Source organism: Diabrotica virgifera, chromosome 6 (genome assembly GCF_917563875.1).
Source record: "Diabrotica virgifera virgifera chromosome 6, PGI_DIABVI_V3a".
Lineage (NCBI taxonomy): Eukaryota > Metazoa > Arthropoda > Insecta > Coleoptera > Chrysomelidae > Diabrotica > Diabrotica virgifera.
The window spans coordinates 96693831-96721523 of record NC_065448.1 but is presented as its reverse complement, the minus strand read 5'-3'; the positions used below and the strand labels follow the sequence as shown (position 1 = coordinate 96721523).

Genomic DNA, 27693 nt, shown 5'->3' with positions numbered 1-27693 from the left:
AATTGAGGCTAAAAACCTAAGTAAAACAGGCACTGAGCCTATTAATAAAGTAGGAAGAAGAAGACATAACATCTGATGTTATGTGTACTCTAATCCTTTGTATGGTGTCGAAGGTTGGACCAAGAAACTGGAAGCCTTTGAAATCTGAGTATATCGGAGAATTCTACGAATAAGCTAACCGTTAAAAATCGCAAACTTGAATATTTTGGCCATGTTATGCGACAGCCAGATAGATATAATTTACTCCATTTAATAATACAAGGCAAGGTAGACGGAAGAAGTGGGCCAGGTCGATGGCCAGTTCCTCTGCATCCCTTTTCCGAGTTGCCGTCAACAAAATTACTATACCCAATTTGATAGCCAACGCTAGATAATCGAGCACGGCACATGTAGAAGAAAGAAAATAGTGTCAACATGTCATAAATACCAATAGTGTCAAAATATTAAATATTTCATCATAATTTAGTGGAGTAAACTTACCTGGGGTTGGACCACTTACAAACAAGCAATACGACGCGGTAAATTTGAATTACGCCTACTATTTTAAAAACGAGGTATAATAGCTTAAAAAATTATACTTACTGGTATATGCATTAACTAAATCACAAAGTTTGTCAAATGTTTTGTTCGTAGAAATGTAGAATCCACCGTTATCTAAGGGCTTTATTTTGTAATGTTTAATATGATATCCCCTGTACTCTTCCCAGTCTTTAACAGAGAGAGAATATCCATTGGGATTATGTTCAGAAGGACGGACTAGAAAAGTACCACGTGGGTTTTCTTCAGCAAGAAGAAGTTTTTCGGCTTCTTTTCTGGATATGTTCTCAAAGAACCAGCTGGAAAATAAAATAAATTTTAGAAATTTAATAATATAAATTTAATTATACATATTTATTTCATACATATACAGTGATGAGTGCCCTAATAACGATGGAGATGGAAAACATATTAAGTTGTGAGATAGTACAAGATAAAGCTGGTTCTTATACGTGGCTAGTTGACTTCAGTCATAATTATACGTATGACGTCGAAAAACATTTTATTTTAATGGCCCATATTATTAGTTTCGACTGACAAATAAACGTAAATCGAAATAGAAACGTCAAATAAACTTAATTTCAAACTAAAATTGAGGCATGCACCGGAACAATGATTTATGTTACATATTAGCTTATTAAAGCAGATTGTGTAATAGTCGGCAGTTATCCCTGAGCGAGAAAAGTTTTTATCTTTGTTGTATTTGTCCCATATTAACTCCAAATTGTAGGTGAATAAGGGATTTTTCCTTTATTCCGAGAAGATGAGCTGGCCAAATACCCAAGTAGGTGGAGCCCAATACACAAAAGACGAAGAAGACATATTTAACCCAATAAAACTAGGTTAGGAAGAAGGTCAAGACTTTATTACGGTTGCCTTGACCGACGGTGGTGGGGAGACTTATATTTTTGACTTTACGTCACAAGAGTACACATTCCCATATTTTTAAATAATTTTCGATCATTGAATGTGTGTTATTGTGTATATATGTGTATTATTTGTGTTATTATGAAATAATAAGACAAATAGTACACATTTGATCTTATACCGTAAAAATGTATTACATTTTTACAAAATTTTGGAAAAATGTATTACATTTTTACAAAATTTTGGAATATGTTTAATTACGTAGACCAATTTTAACAGTTGTTTTCAATACAGATTTCAATCCTATACAAATAGTTTCTAATGTCTTTTGATGTAAAATAATTAGGGAAGCTGGAATTGAACAGTTTAGAACTTTACATTGAGTTAATGCAAAATTTTGACGCATGTCAAAATTCTCAATGTGTTTTAATTGTATTCATTTTTTTCGAATCCTGAGAAAACTAATAAATATTTTTGAAAAATTTAAACTCAGAATGAAAGACTACATTATTACCGAGGGCCGAATGTCCCTGAAATCTTCTATGGTTATTTTAATAAGTTACAGGGCTGAAAATAAAAGAGAAGTGTGATATTTAATTTCAAATATTTCATTCAATAGAAACTGCTTGTTTATTCTAAGAGGCTTTCCGCCCTCGGTAATAATGTAATCTTTCATCCTGCGTTTAAATTTTTCTAAAATACTTGGTTTTCTCAGGATTCGAAAAAAATCATATTACGATTCAAATGACAGTACACTCTCGTGACGTAATCGCACCCTTAATGTTCATTGGTTAGTCGATCTAGGCAACCGTAGTAATGTCTAAGAACCGTGGGTCATACGTACAATTATGTCAACTTACTCTTAAGCTAAACGTCTAAAGTTGGAAACTCTCGATAGTGGCAATGTAATTTAAATTAAATTATAGGTTTCAACCGATACTTTCCCTCCTCTACTCATTTCATCTCTTTTTATTTCACAACGTATTATGTTTTCCATCTTTTGCGTTATTTTGCCGATTATTGGCGCGCTCATCACTGTGAGAGTGGCTACAATAATAATGTACAAAAAATTATGAAGCGACATAAATAGTTCGTCCAACATAGAGCTAAAGTAAAAGATTACATAATATCATTGACACACGTTTTTATACGAATTTTATATAAAAGAATTCGAACCCGTGCAGTCAGAGCCAAATGAAATCTAAGTCAATGTCCTTAACGAATCTGACGCCGCAGATTGACGTAAGATGGTTTATAATAGGCAATATCTAGCATAGACAAGAGACAATGTCATCAATAAAAAAATGGTATTTGGAGAAAGCGATACAATTTCGAATTGTACGAGAAGTATAAAGAAATATTACATGATAGAGCTGTAATATTCTTCAGTATTAGACGGGCTGGACATGTCTCAAGAGTAAATGAAAATTACCCACCCCGACCATATCTGAGATCTTCTTCTTATCCTTTTATCGTCCATGTTTGGACATAGGCCTCTCCCAACTCCTTCCATCGGTCTCTATCCTGAGCAACATATTTCCAATTTGTTCCGGCTATTTTTTAGTATCATCAACCCATTTCATCTTATAGTCTTCCTCTTGGTCGTTTACTTTCGTAAGGTCTCCAATGTTGTATTGTTGCTTCCCAATGTTGGTCTTTTTGTCTAGCAGTATGGCCTGCGAAGCTCCATTTAAGTTTGGCAATTTTTGTTGTTATGTCCTCGACTGTTGTTTTTGATCTTACCCAGTTGTTCCTCCTTTTACCTGACAGCCGTATACCTATCATTGCTCTTTCCATTAATCTTTCTGTTGTAGCTAGTTTATTCATATTTGCTTTGGTTAGGGTCCAGGTTTGACAAGCAGATGTCATGATACGAAGGATGAACTGGTGGAACACTTTGCTCCTGAAGTATTAGGGTATTTTACGGTTCTTAAGAATCCAACTAAGTTTTTTAAATCCTAGCCATGCTAGTCTTGCTCTTCTAGTAATTTCCGCACTTTGGTTCTCTTTGTCAAGTTTCAGGATTCGGCCTAGGTAGATATATTCCTGGACTTGTTCTATCTCACTGCCATTTATAGTTATACATCTGGGGCCATGGTTCCCATGTCCCCAGACCCCGGACATATTTGAGGTACCAGTAAGAGATAGGAGTATTAGTAGAGCTAGACCAAGACTGAGATGAAGGGACGGTGTGGACGAGAACGCGAGGAAGATCGGCGAAGTAAGTTGACAACGGTTGGCGATGAACAGAAACTAAATACTGGCGAAATAGACTGGGAAAGGTCGAGGCTACACTACTGTAGCATCACCGATGATGATAATGATGATGATATATTATATCTACAATAGCTTATGAGTAAAGGTGTTTTCTAGTTTCTCGACACAGGAAGTCAAAAACTTTCGGATTCTTCACCAGTTTTTCTATATAGTTTTCAATTGGGTTGATATTGGGTGCTCTAATCTGCGACTGAACCATAGCTCCGTACGTTATTAAAGTACGAATATTTTTCATTTTTATTTCGATCGTACAAAATCTGAGATAAATTGTTCGGAAAGTATGGATAGTCAATGATGAATTTACGCTCCTGACATTTTTGTAGCCGAACAAAAATAAAATAAAGAGTATAAAGAGTAGTAAAAGAGTTATAAGTTTACTTGAAAGGTACACAACATTCACGTTTTTTTAACACTTTTTGTAGAGACTAAGTGTGGACTACAGAAAGAACAGAAAGTATATATTAAATGAGAAATGTTATCAATCTATGATGAAATTAGTAATGCGATGATGAAACTGGTAATAATAATGGTAAATAGAGGCTGTTGTGGGTAGACCGACACATGTTACGAATATCCAGATTAGAGCATCGAACAAATATAACAATACTAGAACAAAAGTCGAAATTAAAGATATTATTATATTGCACAAATATAACAGAGATATTTGCAGTATTTTGGGCACACTGCCAAAGTAGGTATGACGGAAAAATTAATAATCGAGGGCAGAGTTGAATGAAAAAAAACTTAGGGGTGACCTAAAAGCCGTTGGGCGGAGCACACAAAAATACTGATTAATCGAGAGTTACACTAAGCTGAACATTTAACCCAGGACAGAGGACGGAAAAGAATTGTAAAAAAAATTATAAAAATTTGATGGTGTCACCACATCCCTAGAAGGGATTAGGACTGAACGAGAGGAGTGGATTATCTGTCTAGAAAATAAGCAAAAAAAACATTAGGATTTATATCCAATGAGTAGTATTCTTAAGTGTGAAGATCAGTTAATGATATGATATCAGATTATACTCGTATGTAAACATCCTCCTATATAAATATTATGTTTATAAAAATCCACAATTGTGACATTGTGATTTCTTTTTCTTTTTAAACTTACACAAATTCCAACAGCTACCAATAAGTTAAATAAATTCGATAACTTCAAATCAACATAAAATTGTTTTTTAAATCTTAGGTCTCTCGACAACATGATTTGTATACTGACTTTAGTTCTCGAATACAAACATTTGTGTAATGTGGTTTGCCTAACCACCTCCACTGACAGTATACGTGAATACATTTTTAACTACAACATCTAGTTTACTGAATTTTAAATGATAATTTTCACAATGAGTGTGTTGTTACATCATTTCTAATTTTAACAGCGGTGTGTCTTTAAATATGACAGGTTAATTTTTCAACTTCCTGTGGAACTGTCATTTCTGTCTTGTCATCGTTCGGAGGTCTCTATCCATTTCATTGTCACTTGCTGCCACACTTCCACCATGTGAACAAGTCAAATCACAGCTCAGATGTTACCTGGGGCATATTAGTAAAAATATTTCAAACATCCACCCTTAAGTTAGCATTTTCAACCGATGTTTCCTTGACGGATTACTTATACAGGGCTTTGACCCTCATATTTTTGTTAAATTATATCTTGGTGGTTAGCATGTAAACTTCACGTGAGTATAACCTACAACTTTTCTTAATCATAGTCACAATTTCAAAATCTTTGCATTATTTTACCAGGTTATATTAATTTTAGGTAAGCACTGATGATGACTGGTGAACCAGTCGAAAACTAGTTATGTGATTGTGATGTAGCCCTTTTTAGGGATTTTAAATATATACCTTTTATAAAGGATTTTACTGTTTTCTTTTTATTATGTTTATATGAGACAGAGCCATAATTATTGGTATAATGAAAATTATATTAAAAAAAGAAATATACATAACCTAAAAAACAGGTTATAAAATCTTCCCAGAATTTTTTAGAATATCATTTTTGATAACTATTTCCGGAGTGGAAATAGAAACGTCACACATTAGTTACGTACTTAAAAATGTAATTTTCATTCCACCATTAATTGTGGCCCAATCCCATATACACTTGAGTCCGCGAGTCTTTACCCGTGCGTAATTAATACCTGGCGATATAAAACACATACTTTTTATCTAGCATCATTCTCTTCCACGCATGAAATTCATGACAAACCAGCTGCCGTTTGTTATTAAGTAAAAACACATGTTATTTTTATGAACCATCTAGACTCAGTGCATTGAAAAGAGATAGGTACAAAAAAAGACGATTCGGTATGTTTTCATATTTTAAGCACAATTTGTTTGACGTTTCTGCTTTGTTTACTTTTATGGCTGTCAGTCAGTTGAATTTTTTGCGGTTTTTGTCGAATTTTTGCGTTTTGAAGTTTCTTCCTATTACACAAACAGTTGTTTTCACAACTAATTTTATATTGGGCTTTGAAATTTTAAGGTAAATAATTATATTCTGGCAATTAATATTTAAAACATACAAAGCTAACGTCATTCGCACAGTAAAGAAATGATTGTGTTTAGATTTCCGTCAAAGTGAATAAAATAACAAAAATAAAATATGTTATTGATTTTTTTTATAAATTGTTTATTTATTTATTAATCAATAATAATAAAAGAATTTATTAAGCTACTTCAAATGTAGCTGTAATTCTGCACAAAAATTTTGAAGCAAAACTTACATTTGACATTCTATATATTTGATAACGTCAAATTTTATAATAAAACCCGTAATCGGAACAGTAGCCACTTTCTGTCAGTTGTTGGTGCGTGAAATAGATCTCCGACTTATTTCGTATGCTTTAAATGATGACGCACGGGTAAAGACTCGCGGACTCAACTGTAAATATAATACTTATTAAATTTATACGTAGACATGCCACAAGAAAACAGTTTCAGAACCTTGTTATCCTCCTTTTCTCTATAACAAAAAACCAAGATCATAGTGTGCATGTGCATTGGCCAATACACAGTTAGGTCGCAAACTTGGTCGAAATAATTCCCGAAATTCTCCAAGATAATGATTAAATACATAAAAGTAAAAAAAGATACACAAGCAGAATCCATTGCTTTCGGCAAATATCATAAAATGTTTGTTGCTCTTGTCTGATAATATCTAGATTGTTAAATTATGAGTGCTTTCTAGGTTGTAAATAAATCAGATAGTACATCATTATCAACTAGTATTATCTGTTTAAATCTAATTACGCAAAAACATTTGAAATTTGTATAAAAATTAACATTCCCAAGGGAGTAGATAGCTAATAAAATAGACTCAACACGAACACTACGAAACGGTGTCTTTTATTGCATTTTTTACACACTCTCTTTTTACCTATTTTAAAATGGTTGAATTTACCAAAAATATAGTTTAATGATAAACTTTAAAATATATACAGGGTGAGTGGGGAGGAACGCGCCAAACTTTAAGACTGTATAATACCTATACGTAAAAATAATCAAAAATAACTCATATATGTTGTTATTCGATTTTCATTTGTTTCCGAGATACGGGATGTTAAAATTTTTATTACAAACTGACGATTTATTTATTGCTATAAAACCAGTTGAGGTGTGCCAATGAAATTTAGCGAGTTTTAAGACATAGTTATTGCGCATGTTTTGACACACAATTAAGAATTTTATATTCACCATTGGCGCGCGTACGAGTAATAGTATGAAATTTTTTAAAGATAAAAATGGTACGCCACTGAAATATTTCAAATTAAAAATCTTTCTTGAATTCCTCGTTCAATTTGTGACAAAAAATCTATCTTTCCTTTTTTTCGTGCGACGCTTAGTTTTCATGCAAAAAATAAAACATGTTAACGCTTACAATGTTTTTGACCAAGTTTTTATATATACCAGTAAGGATCTGCGAAAAAACGTCAATTTTTGGATGTGAGAGGTGGCATTCGGATTTTTGCAGATAAAGTTAGGTGACACCTTCAGTAATAATAATTGACTTATGCTCCTTCTCAAATATGCCCGGAACATTAATAAAAAATTAAAATATTTAAAAATTTCGAAAAACATCGATTTTTTTCTGCTTTATTTGCTGATAACTTTAAAACGATTCGTTTTGGAACAAAGTCGTAGGGAAATAAAATAAAGATAATTGAATTTTGTATGATATACGACTTTGGTGGCACTTAGAACCTTAGTAATTTCTTTTAGGAAATTCTTTGTAACATACTTAAATCGTGTACCAAATTTCATTAAAATCGACCTAATAAATTTTGCAGAATAAATTTGCAATCTAAATGTTTTTAAAAAAGTTCACATTTTTTAAAATCTTTCTGAACAAAAAGTAGACCATTTAGAAGTTGGCTAATTTTTTTACATATAAAGAGGTGCTCTACCTATCTAATACACTTTACAGAATTAAAATCGGAATATTAAGGGGCCTCAGCAATGTTTTAAATTTATAAACAATTTTTTGGCTTATAAACAAATGGCTTTGTTGAACAATAAAAAAATTAATTTTTAGCAATGCAAATAATTAAAACCGGTATAATTTGACTTAAACTTTCAAATGCCGTCAGCAGAATTGCCATTTTATTTTTTAATCAAACGTTATTCGCGTTCAAAAATTGCAATTTCTTGATTTTTTGAAAATTCCACCGCGTTTATCTCGAAAACTATGCATCCTACGAAATCACTTGTAAGAACATTTTTTGCTTAGAATTACCCAAGAAATACAAAAAAATGTTTTATTTTGCGAAAAATCGATGTTACGTAATTCCTCAAGTTCTTTGCTTATAACAATCTTATCGACATCCGGATCAACTGTTACCCAAAAAATTCGTGTTCTACGGGTCAAAATACATAAAAAACTTGGGTAAGTCCATCTAAATAAAGGAGCCCGTAGCACCCCTCCTGGCCACAGCACTAATTTGTTTATAAGCCAAAAAATTGTTTATAACATTAAAACATTGCTGAGGCTGCTTAAATAATCCGAATTCAATTCTGTAAAGTGCATTAGATAGGTGGAGTACTTCTTTATATGTAAAAAAAATGACAAATCTTTGTACTAGTTTTTGTTGTGCAAGATTTTAAAAAAAAATTAATTTAAAAAAAAAAGTTTAGATTGCAAAATTATGCAAAATCTAGTAAGTCAATTTTAATGAAATTTGGTGTACGGTTTTAGCACATTACAAAAATTTTCTAAGCGAATTAGGAAGGTTCCAAGTGTAACATAAGTGATGGAAAATCATTGAATAAGGACAGGCTTGTTTTGCCCCCTTATTTTATATTTATTGCTATTTTGAAGCAAGGGTGATAAATTAAGACCTTTTTAACCAATCGCATCTGATAGAAAATTTAATTATCTTTGTTTTATTCCTATACGACTTTGTTCTAAAATGAATAGTTTTTAAGTTATAAGCAAAAAAAGCAGAAAAAAAAACGAAATTTTTTGAAATTTTTAAAGCTTTTATTTTTTTTGTTAATGTTCCGGGCATATTTGAGAAGGAGCATAATTCAATTATTATTAACGAAGTTATCACCTAACTTTATCCGCAAAAATCTGAATGCCACCTCTCACATCCACCTAAAAACAGATCCTTACTGGTCTAATATGAATGTTTAGAAACTTATTTCGAATAATTTGTAAGTGTTAAGATATTTTATTTTTTGCATGAAAACGAAGCGTCGTATGAACAAACATGAAGATATATGGTTGGTCAGAAACTGAATAGGGAATTCAAAAATAATTTTTAATTTGAAATATCTCAGTGACGTACTATTATTTTTCTTTAAAAAATTGCAGACCCTTCCTTAGCTTAGTATTAAAATCGCCTAATTTTATAACAGCATCATGCCTTTGGATTTTATCATATGCTTCCTGTAGATCTCCACTGAATCTTTCAATTTCTTTTTCTCAAACTCTATGAGGACCACGATATGATTTGTATGCGTTACTTTTGGGACACACTGTAGACAGTTCATATCTTGGTATCTGAGTATTGATAATTGGATGCTAACTTAACTCATTTCTAATGAACAATATATTCAATAAAAAAATGAATTGAATGCTAATCTCTAACGCTATTTATGTTAATGTTTGTTATCTTGACAGTGCAAAATTGTGCGGGTAAATACAGTTCTTTATCTCAGCAGGATGAAGAGACGTCCTGTGTGGTGGTATCTTGGTGATATCTAACCATAATATGCGATCACGCAACTTCCATTTAAGTAATTCCGAACAAGGTAATCTTTACACTAGAACATTTACATATATTAAATATAAATACGCTTTAATGTGGCAATTTAATCTTTTAATGCTATAAAATTTCGGTAAAAATCAATAATTATGGATAGCTTTTCCGACACTTTGTAATAATTACAACTTTTTCTGTTTATTCTAAACGTAATCCAGAAGATAGTACTGCAGACATATTATAAATGAAGTATTTTCTGACTACCATAGCTAAATAAATTTAGCAAACAATAAAAAATAATAGTTATTAGCAAACAAAATTATATACAGTATACAATCGCAGAATTGTATACTGTATAATTATAAATCGGTATAATTACATATATACAATCGCAGAAATTAAAAGCCGAATAGAGCAAGCCCGGGCTACCTTCTAAGGTAACCTCTTCTAAGGTCATCATCATTCTCTTTGCCTTATCCCTATGCGGGGTCGGCTTCCCTAATTGCATTTCTCCACACAATTCTATCTTGGGTCATATCAATGTTAACCCCCTTTACCAACATGTCCTGCTTTATCGTCTCCCCCCAGGTCTTCTTTGGTCTTCCTCTCCTACTCCTTCCAGGAATCTGCACTTCAGCTATTCTTTGTATTGGGTGATTAACGTCTCGAGGCTGAACATGACCAAACCATCTTAACCTATGCTCTCTCATTTTGGCATCAACCGGTGCCACACCTAGACTTCCCCTAATATACTCATTTCTAATTTTATCCTTCTTTGTCACTCCACTCATCCATCTAAGCATTCTCATTTCCGCCACATGCATTCGTCCTCTTTCTTTTTCACAGCTCAACATTCAGTTCCGTACAACATAGCCGGTCTTATGGCTGTTCTATAGAATTTTCCTTTCGGCTTCATTGGAATTTTTCTGTCACAAAACATACCACTCGCTTCTTTCCACTTCATCCATCCAGCCCTAATTCTACTGCATGCATCTCCATCTATTTCTCCATTACTCTTTAATACCGATCCCAGGTACTTAAAACTATTGCTTTTTACAATCAGTTCACCATCCAAAGATACCATTTTATTTGTATTACTCCATCTTTAAATGAACATTCCAAATACTCTGTTTTTGTCCTACTAAGTTTTAACCTTTTTCCTCCAGAGCTTGCCTCCAATGTTCCAGTTTTTGTTTTAAGTCTCTTTCACTATTTCCTACTAACACGACATCATCAGCATACATTAAGCACTATGGAATGTTACGCTGTAGTTTCGCTGTTATCTGGTCCAAAACTAATGAGAATGAATACGGACTAAGCACAGACCCTTGGTGCAATCCTACTTTGTTGATCTGCCCTGCATAAAGCCAAATTGATTCTCGGATATTTCGGTCTCTTCACGTATACGTATCTCACGCAGTTTTATAGCCATGTAGTTTGTACATTGTTGTATATCTCCCTTGTTTTTGTAAATAGGTACTGTATTGTATACATATACTGCTTCTCCATTCGTCTGACATTTTTCCAACTTCCATAATTCTAGTAAAAAGACCTGCTAGCCACCTTGTACCTGTCTCTCCCAATGCTCTCTATACTTCTCCAGGAATATCATCTGGTCCTACCGCTTTTCCTTTCTTTATTTTTTGAAGCGCTTGAGCCACTTCTTCGTTTGTTATTTTGGTTACCATTGCTGCTACAAAGTACTTTCTCCATCTCTTTTTGACATCTCTTTCGTGACCTAGTATTTTATTATTTTCATCTCGGATACATCTAATCTGATTAAAATCTTTTGCTTTCTTTGCTCTCTGTTTGGCTATTTTATATATCTTCGTTTCGCCTTCCCTGGTATCATGTTGATCGTATAGGTTTGAATACGCTTCTGCTTTGGCTTTTGCTACTGCTACTTTCGTTCCCTTTTTCGTCACCATACAGTTTTGAAGATCTGTGTTGGATCTGGTTGCTTGCCACTTTTAATATAATTTTCTCTTCACTTTTATTTTCCCTTGTACTTCGTTTGACCACCACCAAGTCTCTTTATCCTCAAACTTTTTTCCTGACGTTTTCTTAAGTATTTCAATAGCAGTCTCGCTAATACTACTGGTCATTTTTCAAACATTTTAAATGATTTAATCAACAACTTTCAAAATAAGTTCTCAATCCAGTAGCACAGAAAAAGACAATAATAATAATGATAATATTGTCGTTTTCTGTGCTACTGGATTGAGAACTTATTTTGTTTCTTGGTAGATGTCTCTACGATATCCCAGAACCAAGGTACCTGATTGAATTGGAGAGAAGAGGATATCGGACTACTGATCAGGGGAAAAATCCCCGAAACCGGTATAGACTCTTCCTGCACTCTCCGATTTAACTAGAGTATAATGCTGCTGCATTTTCGGATTGCAAAGAAATTGAAAATGTTTATACATTCTTAACTTTTTTACAATGTGAAACAAAACTTTAAAACAAATTTAGTTTATGTTTTACTTTAATTCTGACAAAATGGCAGTGTTTTTTATGATTGATATAACAAATATTACACAAATGATGCAAATATTTGAAAAACGTTGGATTAACTGTAAAATTCCAAATTGTTGACGTTTATGTGCAGTTAAAAAAAGCGGGTACAAATTAAACCATGGTTTTTGTAAGCAGATGTATCCCATATGCATCGGTACATTTTTAGTACCTGTCAGAATTGTATTTTATATAATGTGGTTTTGGGCAGATCAAATGCCAGTTAAATGAGCCGCGGAATTAATTAAACTTAATAATAAATAGATAACAAAATACTTTAATCAATTTTAAAAATATTTATATTCTAAAAATATAATAAAACAGTGGGAACCTTTTCTGGTAAAAACCTCCGAGGCTTCTAAAAAATACAAGCCATACGGATGCCAAGCCTATAGGAAGATGAGGGAATTTTACAATTTATAATTCACATCACATCTGCCCAACGTGGTAAAAGCTCCAACGAGAAGGCTTCCTACGTACTCCAAATAGAGTAAATAAATTAAACATTAAAAATGTATAAATATTTTCAATTTCGTTTCAACCCGAAAACGCAGCAACATTATCTTCTAGTTCAATCAGAGAGCGCAGCAAGCGTTTATACCGGTTTCGCGACTTTTTTGCCCCTTGTTAGTAGACACATAAAATATGCTCTTCTCTCTGACTGAACCAGGATAGGTACTCCGACGCGTGCAGTCTCGGATTGCACCGAACGAAATGGCTGGGATCCCGTAGCGACATCTGGTAAGAAAAAGACGTAAGTTTTCAATCTAATAACACATAAAATAATTAAGTAAAATTTAATAAAAAAATTTTGGCTTGGTAAAAGGTATAATAGTTTAAAAAGCCCCTATAGGGCTACAAACATAGAAACAAAACGTTTTCGCTCTGTAACAAGAGCATCATCAGTGTTACAAGAACATGGTGAGCCAACCAAAAAATAGAAAGGTCAAAGCCTTTCAAAAACAGACTAAAAGTCATATATATGCCAACATGGCAAAATCCCAAGGATGGATAAAATTCCTATGGCTACGGCCCTAGGGCAACATATGACTCCCACACGTGGTAAGTGGGAACATAATGACCTATTGTTACCTATTGATCCACTTACCACGTGTGGGAGTCATATGTTGCCCTAGGGCCGTAGCCATAGGAATTTTTTCCATCCTTTGGATTTTGCCATGTTGGCATCTATATAAGACTTTTAGTCTGTTTCTGAAAGGCTTTGACCTTTGTATTTTTTGGTTGGCTCACCATGTTCTTGTAACACTGATGATGCTCTTGTTACAGAGGGAAAACGTTTTGTTTCTATGTTTGTAGCCCTATAGGGGCTTTTTAAACTAATATACCTTTTACCAAGCCAAACATTTTTTATTAAATTTTACTTGTAATTAATGGTATACAGCCAGCTACAGGAAATCCTAGTGGATTTTTACATAAAATAATATTAAAATATTAATTCTACATCCTGTCAGATTAAATATTTTAATATTATTTTATGTGTTATTAGATTGAAAACAGTCTTTTTTTTTAAATATAGTTTTTTACCTAATATACTGGTTCATTTTTATAAAGAGAGTATACAATAAACCAGGACTTATATACTTACTCTTCACTTTCCACACTCTGTTCTGGAGCAACATAATTGCCTGGAATGTAACCCTTCTCTTTAGTAACAAGATGTATCACTTTGAGCCAATCCCCTTCGGAATCGTCGATAACCTCCATTCTATCTCCCTTTCTGAAAGACACGTCTTGGCTATCCCTGGCTTCGTAATTGTACATGGCCACCATTATAGGCCTGGCTTTGGTCGGTGGGGGTTTATATAAATTCTCGGGACGGTTGGTGATTATCGAACTTGGTTCTTGGGGAAAGGGACTTTCGATAAATGGTGGGTGTTTCACCACTCTCACTAAAAAAGAACGGCCGTATTAGTTTTATACAAAAAAAAAGTATCTTCATCAATTAAACCAAAATATGCAAACTTTAAATTGTTTTTAATAACTAATAGTCTTTGATAACAAAATTTGGATATGCGTTTACTCTAATTTAAAGAAAATGTATTCTCATAAAATCAAACGAATCCCCTGTTTCATAAATATTGTACAACTAAAAACATGAGTAGTAATACCTGCAACATGCTATCTGCAACCAGCTACCTATAGGTAAAATCATATCTTTATGCGTCTAATTATACTAGTCCTGTCGCCAGGGGGGGTACAACGGCCTCCTGCATTCAGATGGACTTACCCAAGTTTTTTTTATGTATTTTGACCCGTAAAATACGAATTTTTTGGGTAACAGTTGATCCGGATGTCGATAAGGTTGTTATAAACAAAGAAGTTGAGGAATTACATAACAGCGATTTCTCGCAAAACAAAACATTTTTTTGTATTTTTTGGGCCATTCTAACCAAAAACTGTTCCCAAAATTTTTTTCGGAAGATGCATAGTTTTCGAGATAAACGCGGTTGAACTTTTAAAAAATCGAAAAATTGCAATTTTTGAACCCGAATAACTTTTGATTAAAAAATAAAATAGCAATTCTGCTTACCGCATTTTAAAGTTCAAGTCAAATTATATCGGTTTTAATTATTTGCATTGCAAAAAATTTATTATTTTATTGTTAAAAAAGCTATAAACACCTAGTGCTTGAGTGATGTTTTCAATGATTTCTCATTTAAAATCGAACAAGTAGGTAGAGTAGGTACAAGTGCAAGCGAGGCTATTTCTACGTAGCATGCGTTAAAACGCATGTATTAGGCACGGGAAACACTATGTGTTTATAGCTTTTTTTAACAAACAAAAAAAATAAATAAATTTTTAGCAATGCAAATATTCAAAACCGATATAATTTGATTTAAACTTTCAAATGCGGTAAGCAGAATTGCTATTTTATTTTTTAATCAAAAGTTATTCGGGTTCAAAAATTGCAATTTTTCGATTTTTTGAAAGTTCAACCGTGTTTATCTCGAAAACTATGTATCCTACAAAAAAACTTGTAGGAACATTTTTTGGTTAGAATGGCCCAAAAAATACAAAAAATTGTTTTGTTTTGCGAGAAATCGCTGTTATGTAGTTCCTCAACTTCTTTGTTTATAACAAACTTATCGACATCCGGATCAACTGTTACCCAAAAAATTCGTGTTCTACGGGCCAAAATACATAAAAAAACTTTGGTAAGTCCATCTGAATAAAGGAGGCCGTTATACCCCCCCTGGCGACAGGACTATACCTGTATGCTGGTCAAACTTAGTTGCCGAAACTATGTTTGACCAGTTTCAGCAATTTTTTGTTGAAATACTAGCCTACTGTTAATCTATAGCTATAGTCCACAAAACCTAGAGACGTCACAATAGGAATTGGTGAATTTAATGCAAAAATAGACACGGTAATGAAGGAGACAGACTGACAGTTTTGCCAAGAGAACATTATTTCTGTTGTATCAAGATTTCACATCAAACTTAAAAAGTTCCTAACTAAAAGTAACAGAGAAGAAATACAGGTATCCCAGTTAAGAAATGAATCAGCGAGAAAGAAGGCAATAGAAGCAATTATTAATGAAGAGTTGCACATAAAAATGAACACAATTGAAGGCAATGATAAAAAATGAAAAACGATCAAAAATATCTTGTTATGAGCAAGTAAGGATACGTTAGATACAAGACAAACAAAAAAGAAAAAACAATGAATGTCTGACGAGATACTGGAAGTGATGGAAAACCGAAGAACGTATAAAACCGAAGATAAAATCACATACAATAATATTCACAGGGAGATAAGAAGATAGGCTAATGAAAAACGGTGTACGATGGTGGTGTTGGAGATGAAGTATGACGCAGTAGAACAGTTATTATTAAAAAATGACAATTTTAATCTGCACGAGAAATTAAGGGAGCTAATTCCTGGTTGCACCAACAGATCTTAAGCTCCAGCTTAGCTAAGCTCTACTTATAGATAGAGCCTCCTTGAGTACCACTTACGTTGCACCATAATTTTAGATTCTTACCTTGTTATCAATTATATCTATTATTATATTATGGTATTCCCATTGTAATATATTATAATTATATTATATTAATTCTTATGATATTCTCGACTTATGCCTAAGATCTGTTGGTGCAACCGGGCATAAGTAAAACAAATACGGAAAATAGGGACAACTTGGTATTAGATAAAAATGGAAGACTAATTTCAGACACCAGGGGAAAACTTGAAAGATGATAGCGGTCCAAATATTACTAAAGAAGGACTGTTATATGCAATAAAATTAACAAAAGACCATAAAGCTCCAGGACCTGATCAAATACCATTAGAAATAATCAAACTGATCAGCAAGGAACATATAAATGTACTAGTAGATTTTTATAACTTTATATAATATACAGGAAGTAGTCCTAAAAGATGGTTGAAGTCTACTTTCACCGCATTACCCCAAAAACTTAATGCAAGATAATGCTCTGACTAGCAAGATGAGTCACACCCTTAAAATATTCTTAAAAATTACATAACAGAATCTATCGACTACTGGAACAATATATCAACGAGACACAATTTGGCTTCAGGAATGTTCTTAGAACAAGACAAGTCTTATTAGGCATGAATTTGTTGGTCCAAAGTTTTTAGAATACAACAAAACATTCGATAAAATCACACGACCATCCCATTCAACTACTCTAACGAAAGAATTTTTATACGAAGGGCAACTGAATTATTACCGAACTTTACTATGTATAATCAAACAGCCGCTTCAATATGTAATAAATAATAGTCTCCCGTTTTATACCACTAACGTGGCTTTGGGATTATAACAGGATAGTCTGCTATATCTAGAGCCTACGGTAGACAAGGAAGCCTACGCTTTAACCGCCTATTATTACCCTTGGTTTTACCCAAGGTACTCATTTTATTCGGGCTGAGTCGACCTGGGGCCTATAGACATTTTTAAAAATGTCTAGCTGTTCTCGCCGGCGCTGGGATTCGAATCCCGGCCTACCTGCATGGAAGTGAGACATCCTACCGCCTGAGCTACTCCGGCCCCTTCAATATGTATTCCGAATGATACGTACGATAACGGAATATCTCGAGGATCTACGACAGCAACTAAAAATAGAGTTATGGAACATAGTGAATAAAGAGATCTAATTCTGAATATAAAAAAACTCTGGTGGTAGTGATCACTAAATCACAACGACAAGAGACCCTAATGATCCACGAAGAACAGAAACAAAATTTAGGATTAATAATAACGACAAAAACGATTACACTGAAGAAATTAAATCAAGAATTCGACAAGCAAGATAAGTATTTATCAAAATGAAAAATGTTTTGTGTAACAGATATTTGCCAATTGGATTCAGAGTTAGATATTTGAGGTTTTACGTATTCTCTGTGCTGCTGTACGGAGTGGAGACATGTACGTTAAAGAAACACTGGAGGTTTGGGGTGTTTGGAGGCTTTTAGAAATGTGGGATTACAGAAGAATGCTTAGAATAAGCTGGGTGAACAATGTTACTCACGACGTAGTATTGAAAAGAATGAGAAAACAAAAAGAAGTCCTAATCCTAAAATTGCAATACTTATTGCAAATTTTTAAGCTGTTTTAACTCAAAATATTGAGAAATATTGTTAATAGATGCTGTAAAATATGATACCTACGCATCAAATATTAATTTAATGGTATTTTGCAGGGTACAGGTAACAGGGTACGATCGTAGCAATATCCTAAGTGAAGACATCTAATAATATGTTTGCTGTGAGCGAATCCTAATAGTTGCATCGAATCATAAACATCTACCAGTACCAGCATGGTTACGTTGGGTAATTGTAATTGATATACACACAGGTACCTATAATTTATAATTTGAATTTCAACATGTATATTTAACAACTGTAATACTAAATAATTATATAATTACGGTATGTTGCGGATCTCAAAAACGCTGATGGACAATGTTATTCAGGACGTAATCCGTTTGATGGATTATTATGTAAGGATTTGATTTGATTTATATCTCTACATATGACTTTCTTCGATACTTTCATCTATTTATTAATGGTAGAAGTGCCTAACGAATATTAATTTCAATTTGCAACCGAAAATAAACCTGCCGTTGAAGTTCCGGTGATAACTATATTAAGCCGGCCATTCACGATACTGCGGAGTGGTTCAATTTTGTCGAATTCGACTAAAGGCTGATTTATGTTAGAACGGGGCGTGCATGATACGTACCGTAGAACAATCGAAAGCGCACCTCTCCGCCACGTTGTCGCTTCGGCCCGTTGTAACATAAACTAGCCAATGCTTTTGGATGTGGACGTGTCGTCCACGTCCCCGTCCTAACATAAATCCGGCTTAAGACTGCACCTAAATTAGATCCGTATTTCTCCGATCCGATCCGACGTCGGATTGAAAACAAACTCAAGGCACAGTATAAAGAGGGACAGTAGAACCACTCTCCGAAAAATTGGAAGTAAAATCTGTAGTCGCACATGGCGACCGCGCAATGTTGGTAGTCGCTTTTGCCCCACTCTCGCATTGCTATTCGCATAGAAACGTACGGCTTTTAACAGGGAAAACCCGCATCCACCACTGGTGAATTACCAATTGCGTACTGCCGGTATTACTTCCTGAGATCAAAGCGCCGACAGAAGAGTGATTTTACTGTGGAACCTCTATATACTGTGCTCAAGGTATTAAAGCGTAGTGCCTACACTGGATCCGTATTTCTCCGATCCGATCCGATATCGGGCGATTGATAGGAGAAGCTACAGCAGAGAAGCAGTTCGATGTCGGCCGACGTCGGATCGGATCGGAGAAATACGGATTCAATGTAGGTGGAGCCTAAAGGAGGATTTTCACAGATCCGATATCCGAAGACACGAAATACGAAATTTTTTCGTACGATTATATTTGATTGTAGTATCCGAAATTTTTTGACATAATATTTGTGTAATGTGTCAGATTATTCCGTGGATTGATACAAATGTCAAATTTTTGTTTGCTATTGGATATTGAACAGGAACAAATAGATAGTTTTATTTTGATTTTATTCTCATTCTTGTTTAGATTATATCATTTATCATGGATTCGCCAAATTATCTATTTGAAGAGGATCAAAATGTGAGTTATTGTTAGAAGTACCTAAAAGTTTGTAACTATTGTAATATTTGAATTGTTTTAGGAAATTGAATATGAAGTGACCCATGAGGAAGTGGAAGTGCCTTTGGAGGAACTATTGATTCAGTGCGTGCAGGCAAGACCTGCATTATGGGATTGCAGAATGTCACTCCAAGAAAGGTCCAAGAGTGTCAGTGAGAAGCTCTGGACCGAAATTTTTCAAGAATTTGGGAGCAATCCTGATTTCTCAATAGAGGTCCTTACAAAAAAATGGAGAAATCTCCGGGACACATATATCCGACTGAAAGGCGAGTATACACCCAGTGGATCTAGCGCCAAGAAGAAAAAGAAGTGGGTGTATTTTGATTGTTTATCATTTTTAAATGATACCATTGGCTATAAACCAACGGTATCAAATTTTCGTACCAACAATAAAGTTCGACCAATAAATCATCCTTTACCTGCTGATACTGAGGCAGTATTATGTAATACCGTCAAGCAGAGTAAAGGTGATATTGAGGTCCCTCTGATAGACACGCTACAGAAAATAAATGCACCTGCACCCACAATACCAGTACCAACACCAGCATCGGTTAACCCGATATGCTCCAGGATATCGGAATTGCTAAACCACATGCCTCAAAAGGAAAGTACATGTTTGGAAATAAAACTACTAAACGTGGCTTTTGAAGGAGCAAAAGACTTCTTATAAAAAATCCATTTATATTTTTTTGTATAAAATGTGTAATTCTATTTTTGAATAATACCTTAAAATTTTGATCATTTATTTTTAAAGTTTTTGATCTCCTAACATTGACTAGAATTTGTATATTTTTGGAACTGTAAAAGATGTAGTGATATTTCTGTACCTCGGGGATAAATAGTCCATTCTTTCACGGTTTTTGCTCTAAATTTTAAAGAACCGCTTGGATTAACATGAAATTTGGCATACGCATAGCTTACATGTCAAAGAAAACAAGTGATATTGTGCCGATGTGTGCTTTTGCCCTGGGGGTGACTTTCACCCCCTCTTGGGGGTGAAAAAATATATGTCCAAAACAAGTCCGGAAATGGGTAAACTGACTAATTTTAAGTAACTTTTGTTCTATAGAGCTTTTTCGCCAAGTCAACACTTTTCGAGTTATTTGCGAGTGAATATGTTCATTTTTCAACAAAATAACCACATTTATAGACGGTTTTTCGCAAATAACTCAAAAAGTAAGTATTTTCTCGAAAAAACGTTCTTAGCAAAAATATAGCCTATAAAAAAGTAAAAAAATGGTGTACGCGTTAGGTCTCTGGATCTCGTAGAACCAGAGTTATAGCCAATGAAAAATATATTCATAATCACCAAATTTCAAATAGAATATTTCGACGTGAAATATCCAAAAAATTAAGCACTTTTTGGGGAAAACCCAATATAACTTTTTAAAGTATTTAAAAAAGCTTTATTTCTGTTTTTACCAAAAGTTTCTAGCATTAAATTTAAGCAAGTTACGCTCAAGATAAAGTTGGTCCCTTTTGTTTTTGCAAAAAAAAATCGGGAAGACCACCCCCTAATTAGCAACTTAAATGAAATTAATCGTTGCCGCTCCACAAATTATTTTACTTATATTGTGTTTATATGATCTGTAAGTTTCATCGATTCAAAGTGCTTATTTTTGAAAAAATTTGGTTTCAAAGTAAAATTTTTAAAAATTTAAATTTTGAAATATATGCTTTTTTTTTAAAATAACTTAAAAATTGTTAGAGATACCAAAAACCTCGAAAAACAAAAAAAGTCAGATTTGCTTTTCTGAATATCATGTATTTTTTTGTTTTTCTGTTAGACAAAAATTGATCAAGATTTGGTGTTTCTAAATTTGCATACATTCGTGATCAGTGATTCGTTCAACCCCTTTTAACTACAGCACTTTCAATAATAAGGACTTTGAACCGATCAAACTTACAGATCATATAAACAATATATACACGAGTCAAGAAACTTGTGAAGTCGTTACGATTAAGTTCATTTAAGATACTAATTAGGGGGTGATTTTCTCGATTTTTTTACCAAAACCAAAAGGGACTAACTTTATTTTGAGCGTAACTTGTTTAATTTTGATGCTAGAAATTTTTTTTATAAAACAAAAATGAATCTTTTTTTAAACACTTTAAATAAGTTGTAATGAGTTTTCCCTGAAATGTGCTTCATTTTTGGTTATTTCACGTTAAAGTATTCCATTTGGAATTTGACGAATATGAACCTATTTTTCATTAGCTATAACTCTGCTTCTACTTAACAAAGAGACGTGATATATACCCTATTTTTTTTTATAGGCTATATTTTTGCTAAGAATGCTTTTTCGACAAAATATTTACTATTTGAGTTATTTGCGAAAAACCGTCTAAAAGCGTGGTTATTTTGTTGAAAAAATGAACATATTCACTGCCAAATAACTCGAAAAGTATTGACTTAGTGAAAAAACTCTATAGAACAAAAGTTACTTAAAATTAGCCAGTTTACCCATTTCCTGACTTTGTTTGGACGAATATTTTTTAACCCCCAGAGGGGGTGAAAACCACCCCCAGGGCAAAAGCACATATCGGCACAATATCACTTTTTTTCTTTGACTTGTTAGCTGTGTGTATGCCAAATTTCATGTCAATCCAAGCGGTTCTTCAAAATTTAGAGGTTTTGCAATATTTTACCGTTAATGAATGGACTAAAACTACACTATGTCAACATTGTGTTATTTTGAACAAGTTCAAAGTGAACAATGACAAAAATTTTGATCGTGTGTGACCGTGCATCCAACAAATTCATTGCAATTTTACCACAGAGAGACTGGCCTGTCTGCTGCAGTACTGCAGATGATATATCATCGACGATTTTGTCGAATGACACCGCAGTACCGTGAGTGGCCGTCTTTAGGATTTTTATCTTAGTTTGTCTTGCTGAACGGGAGAGGGTATTGCCGGTCTTGATACTTCTTCTTCTTCTTGATGTGCCTATTCGTGACGAATATTGGCAATCATCATGGCAATCTTCATTTTATCTGCAGCAGATAAAATGGAGATCCTTGGTTTTACGGTTTACGGTTACCATCTTTGGAATTTGAGATTTTGAGCGCCCTCTGTCGGAATTGGATTTTGCGAATAGCTATTCGGACTTTAAGCAATCTGCTCTGAAAAGTTCATTTGGTCAGTGTTGCCAATCGACGGATTATCCATTTGCGTATCTTTTTGACAGTTGTCGTATCTTCTTCGTATCTTTAAATAAATCGGATATTTGGGTATATTTTTCAGTGTATCTACTAATCTACTACAACAGACTAATAAACTTAAAAAAATCCGCTTCTCATTAATATATTACCAACAACACATTAATTTCCTTTGGTCCCACCCAAATTTTTATAAATAATCTATATATTGGACGATTAGTGCGTTCCTTAAAGGTAAAGGTATAGATAGAAGGCACAATGTAGAGCAAAAAAGTCTTATAACATTTTTTTCTAAATTGATCCGTTTGACCAAAAAACGAAAATACATTTTGATATGCAAATTGAAGTTTGGCAACACCGTGGAACACAAAAGCTAAAGATTGACACATTTAAAAATAGTAGGTTTGTAGGTCATTTTGTATCTGGTAGGTAGGTAGTACAGTAAAAAGGTAAATATCAACCAAATGTTTACATTTTTTCACCCTGTCCTCGTCCCCTCACATCAAACAAACCAAGATATTAATAGCAAAAATGCCATATTATTAAAGCAAGAAATAATTATTTGGTAGGTAGGCACGTACATCTAGGGGTGTCAATAACCCTAATTCACACCTCAAAAATAGTAAATAAACAAGGGGTTCCATTGATTAAATTTCCAGTCTTAGGTTCTTCTAAGCCATGTTGCCAGCTCGTTTAAATTAATGAAAATAAAAATTCAAACAATGTATTTTTTTTTCGAAACGGTTAACTTTAGGAAAAAATGTTATAGGACTTTTTTGTTCTAAATTGTGTATTATATCCACACCTTAAAGGAACGCACTATTTTCGGGGACACTCTGTATACATCCGTACCATTCACTCAGCTTGTGCACGTGCACGTGCAGCCATGATACAGCTACGTCTCCCTGTGATTATTTTTTCTTGAATTTTTGCCTGTATAATCAACTGCAATGATCACCAATGTCCAATTGTTTGTGAAACATATTTTACCCAATTTTATTATTCAGATAAAGGTAGAACTTCTATTTATTTTTTTCTATCTTTCTATACTTCTATTTATTTTCTTCTATCTACGCTTGTATATTTTTAGAGATTGTTTCAAACAAATTCTGAGTCAGAAATAATTGATCACTAACATTATTAGTATTATTACCTAATTACTTATCATATTTAAACATTTCCTGTTAATTTTTATTAAATCACGTAGTCTTTCGAGTTCCAAGTTACCTTCAAGATTATGTTTAAAATTATCTAAAACAATTTACAATTAAATTAATACAAGGAAGTTTTTATCTATCTATACAGTATCATATTAGCGTCCACAGCTGTTTAAATGTATGTTCTCACATTTTCTGCATTTTTTCAGCTGTTCATAATATACTTAATGAAGGTTTATTACATTAATGGTACTGAAGAAATATCTCTGTTAGATTGAATCATAATCATCTCGCTGAGACATCCGTTTTCGTTTTTTACATAACATACAGTACGTCCAACACAAGAAGAAGCCTTCTCTGAATAACAATGTACCAGGACTGCTTTGCAAATTATTATGGTAGGGGAGCCCAAGCGGGGATTTTTGTAGTTACTCGAGCGCGTCAGATTATCACATGGGGAGAAACCTTGTACCCTGTAAATGTACCCCTACTTTATATTGGATCTTAATACAGGGGAGTTAGTTAAGGGGGGTCCGAAAAAAAATTTTACTCTTAGAAAAGCTTGAAATTGTCAGATTAACGTAAGGTAAGTTAAGTACCTGCAGAACAGTGTAGTGGTCCGATAAGTACTTAGCCTCTCCGTCCGATGGCGCCACTGTCGCAAGAGAAATCTACCATCGTGTAATACATTCTTGTAGACGGCCTATGCCAAAATATTAGACCAATCGGACTCGTAGTTTTGTTTTGACAGCGTGTGTAAGCGGGAGTGTTTGGGGATTTTAGAAAAATGAAAAAAGAGCAATATCAGTCGGTGATTCGACTCTTGTTTTTAGAAGGGAAATCCCGCAGTGAAATCAAAAACCGCTTGAATTCTGTAAATGATGATTCTTCTCCTTCGATGAAAACCACCGAAAATTGGTTTAACGAGTTCAACGATGGTGGCACGTCGGTTTTTGATCCCCAGAAGTCACTCCCAGTTGCCCCGAAAACGGCTACCACTGAGGATAACGTGAAAGAAGCAGTGGCGTAGCTGACAGGCCCGTAGGGCCCGCAAGGCGGGGGGCTTGTAAGGCCCGTAAGGCCTTCAAGCTTAATACTTCTACTATCTTTAAATTGGGGACCAAAACAAATTTTCCTAATAAGCATCAAAATAGGGAATTTGAATTTGAATAAGGAAATAACGAAGCGGGTAATTGACGTAACTCTTGCTTTTTTCGGGTGCAATTTAGCGTTTCGTACTTTCGTGGACATGTTGGTAGTTTAGATGAAAGTGAATTCCAAAAAGGTAATTTTTTGTCGGTGGTTCTTTTAGTAGCTAAGTATGATCCTGTTTTAGCTAAATTAATCGATAAAAACAATAACTTAAAAAAAACAAATTACTTGGGCTCCCAAATATAAAACGAGATTGTAAATTTGCTGGCTCAAGAAACTGAAAACAAATTCATTAATTTAAAAAAAATTGTTTCTATTCCATAATTCTTGATACCACTCAAGATATTTCGAAACACGATCAGCTTAATTTTATTTTCCGTTATGTAACTTGCGATGGAAATAATTTATCTTCTAAAGCAGAAGTTGTTGAAAGTTTTTTGGGATTTATTCGGATGTTAGACCAAAGTGGAAGGTCTTGTAAATGGAATTTTAAAATTTATACAATCAAAGCACCTTTCCGTACACAACCTGAACCTAGCGTTGAATGATGCCGTTGCTGGTGTACATGAGTTGGTTTTTTAGGATATAATTAAAAGATTATGTTTTTTTAGTGCAAGTATTAAAAGATAGGATGTACTATTATGACTTTGGATCCATCGCGTTTGCCAACACTTAAAACGTTATGAAATAGAATAGAAATAGAAATATTTATTCATCCTTTTAAGACATTTTTACAAATGTATAGGACAGGTCATATACAGTAATATAACTGTTACAAGCTAACATTGTTTAGCTACACAATTTTTTTATAGGTACCTAACACCTAACACATATTATAAAATAACATATTTAGACTAACATTTTTAGACATTTTAGACTTTGTATACACAAAACAATTTATACATAAAAAATAAAATAGTGTAAAATAGTTTATAGGCTATCGTCAAGGAATTCTTTGACGGAATAGTAGCATTTGGCTAATAATAAATTTTTGATTTTATTTTTGTAACTGTTAAAACTAGCAATTTCCTGCATTTCATCGGGAAGTTTATTGTACAATTTCATTCCCATAAATTTAAAACTATTTTCTAATCTTGATGTTTTAAACTGGGGTATTCGGAGCTTATTACAATTTCTTGTATGGTAATCATGTCGATGAGCATTAGTTTCAAATTGATTGAAATTTTCTTTGACAAACAGAAGAGTGTGGTAAATGTACAGACTTTAGAATGACATTATTTTGTATTTAAAAACGTTGGTTTACAAGTTTCCCGAAATTTTAGCCCGAATATTTTTCGAATAATTTTTTTCTGAGTTACAAAAATTTTAGGGCTGTCAATAGAATTTCCCCATAGTAGTATGTTGTAACTCATATGACTGTAAACAAGGCCGTAATAGATATTGATCAGTGCTGATATCGGCATAATATCTTTTATTCTAGAAATAGCATAAAACGATTTATTTAATTTTGTATTTATTGTATAGACTTGTTCAGTCCATCTCAAACGGTAATCTATATTTAAACCTAAAAATTTTGTTGTTGTAACTGACGAAATAAGTATATTGTCAAATTTAAATGATAATGAGTATACATTGCTAAGAACATTTTGGGAATGAAAATATAAAAATTGAGTTTTATCAACGTTTACTATTAATCCATTTGCTTTGGACCAATCTACAAATGACCCAAAAACACCGTTGGATAATAATATAAGTTCCTCTTTACTAGGCGCAGAGATCGCTAGTGCAGTATGCAGTATGTGAAACCCAGTGGTCATCCAGACATGATGCTGTTATGGCTTTGCGTCGAGCTTTCCGACAAGTAATGAAATATTTAACGAAAATTTCATTGCTATCTAAAAAACGATGAAAAATTATAAGTTAATGCATTATTAGAGCATATGAATAATTTTGAATTTGTCGTTAAGGGGATGGGTACGAACTGTCGGCTTCAATGCTATTTAAATGGGATTCATTTTTTTCGAAGTATTTTTGAAAAATTTAACAGAATGAAAGATTACATTATTACCGAGAACCGGTAGTCCCTGAAAACTTCTATATTGTTTATTTTAATAAGTTACAGGGGTGAAAAACTAAGAGCGTGTGATTTTTAATTTCAAATATCTCATTCAAAAGAAACTTTTTATTCATTCTATGGGACTTTCGGCCCTCCGTAATAAAATAATCTTTCATTCTGCGTTTAAATTTTTCAAAAATACTTATTAGTTTTCTCAGGATTTGGAAAAAATTATTACATTTAAAATACATTGAAAATTTTTACAGGCGTCAACATGTTCCTTTCCTCTTAATAACTTTATTAATCTAACATCAACACTTTTGAAATCTGAAACGGCAGAGTTAACGGTCGCCCTTCAACTTTTTGAAAAACTCTTGATAAGCTTCTAGAAATGAGAAATTCGTTTTCCGAAACTTTAGCAAAAGCAGCAGGAATAGCAGAATAGTATTATACCGGAATTTAAAAATAAACGGATAAAAGTATAAAACAATGTTACGATGAGCTATGCGACGAAAAAATAACTTTAAGCAAAAAAAGTTTTGTAGTTAATGTTTTCAATGTAATTTTAGATATAATATTGCAACAATTTACTAATAGGTTTGTCGGATTAAGATATATGTGTAATAGGTTTTCATGT

At 33.4% G+C, this 27693-nt stretch overlaps 1 protein-coding gene across 3 annotated transcripts in view; it reads right to left on the bottom strand.

Moving 5' to 3' along the window:
• LOC114332919 (tyrosine-protein kinase Src64B) overlaps positions 1 to 27693 on the bottom strand; it is a 699550-nt gene that overhangs the window by 25099 nt on the left and 646758 nt on the right. For all 3 annotated transcript variants that reach the window (XM_050653635.1, XM_028282708.2, XM_028282709.2), the window contains 2 exons: positions 14017 to 14320; positions 583 to 836 (listed from right to left, as the gene is read on the bottom strand). In XM_050653635.1, coding sequence (XP_050509592.1) covers positions 583 to 836; positions 14017 to 14320 — 558 coding nt within the window. The remainder of the gene's footprint in view (positions 1 to 582; positions 837 to 14016; positions 14321 to 27693) is intronic.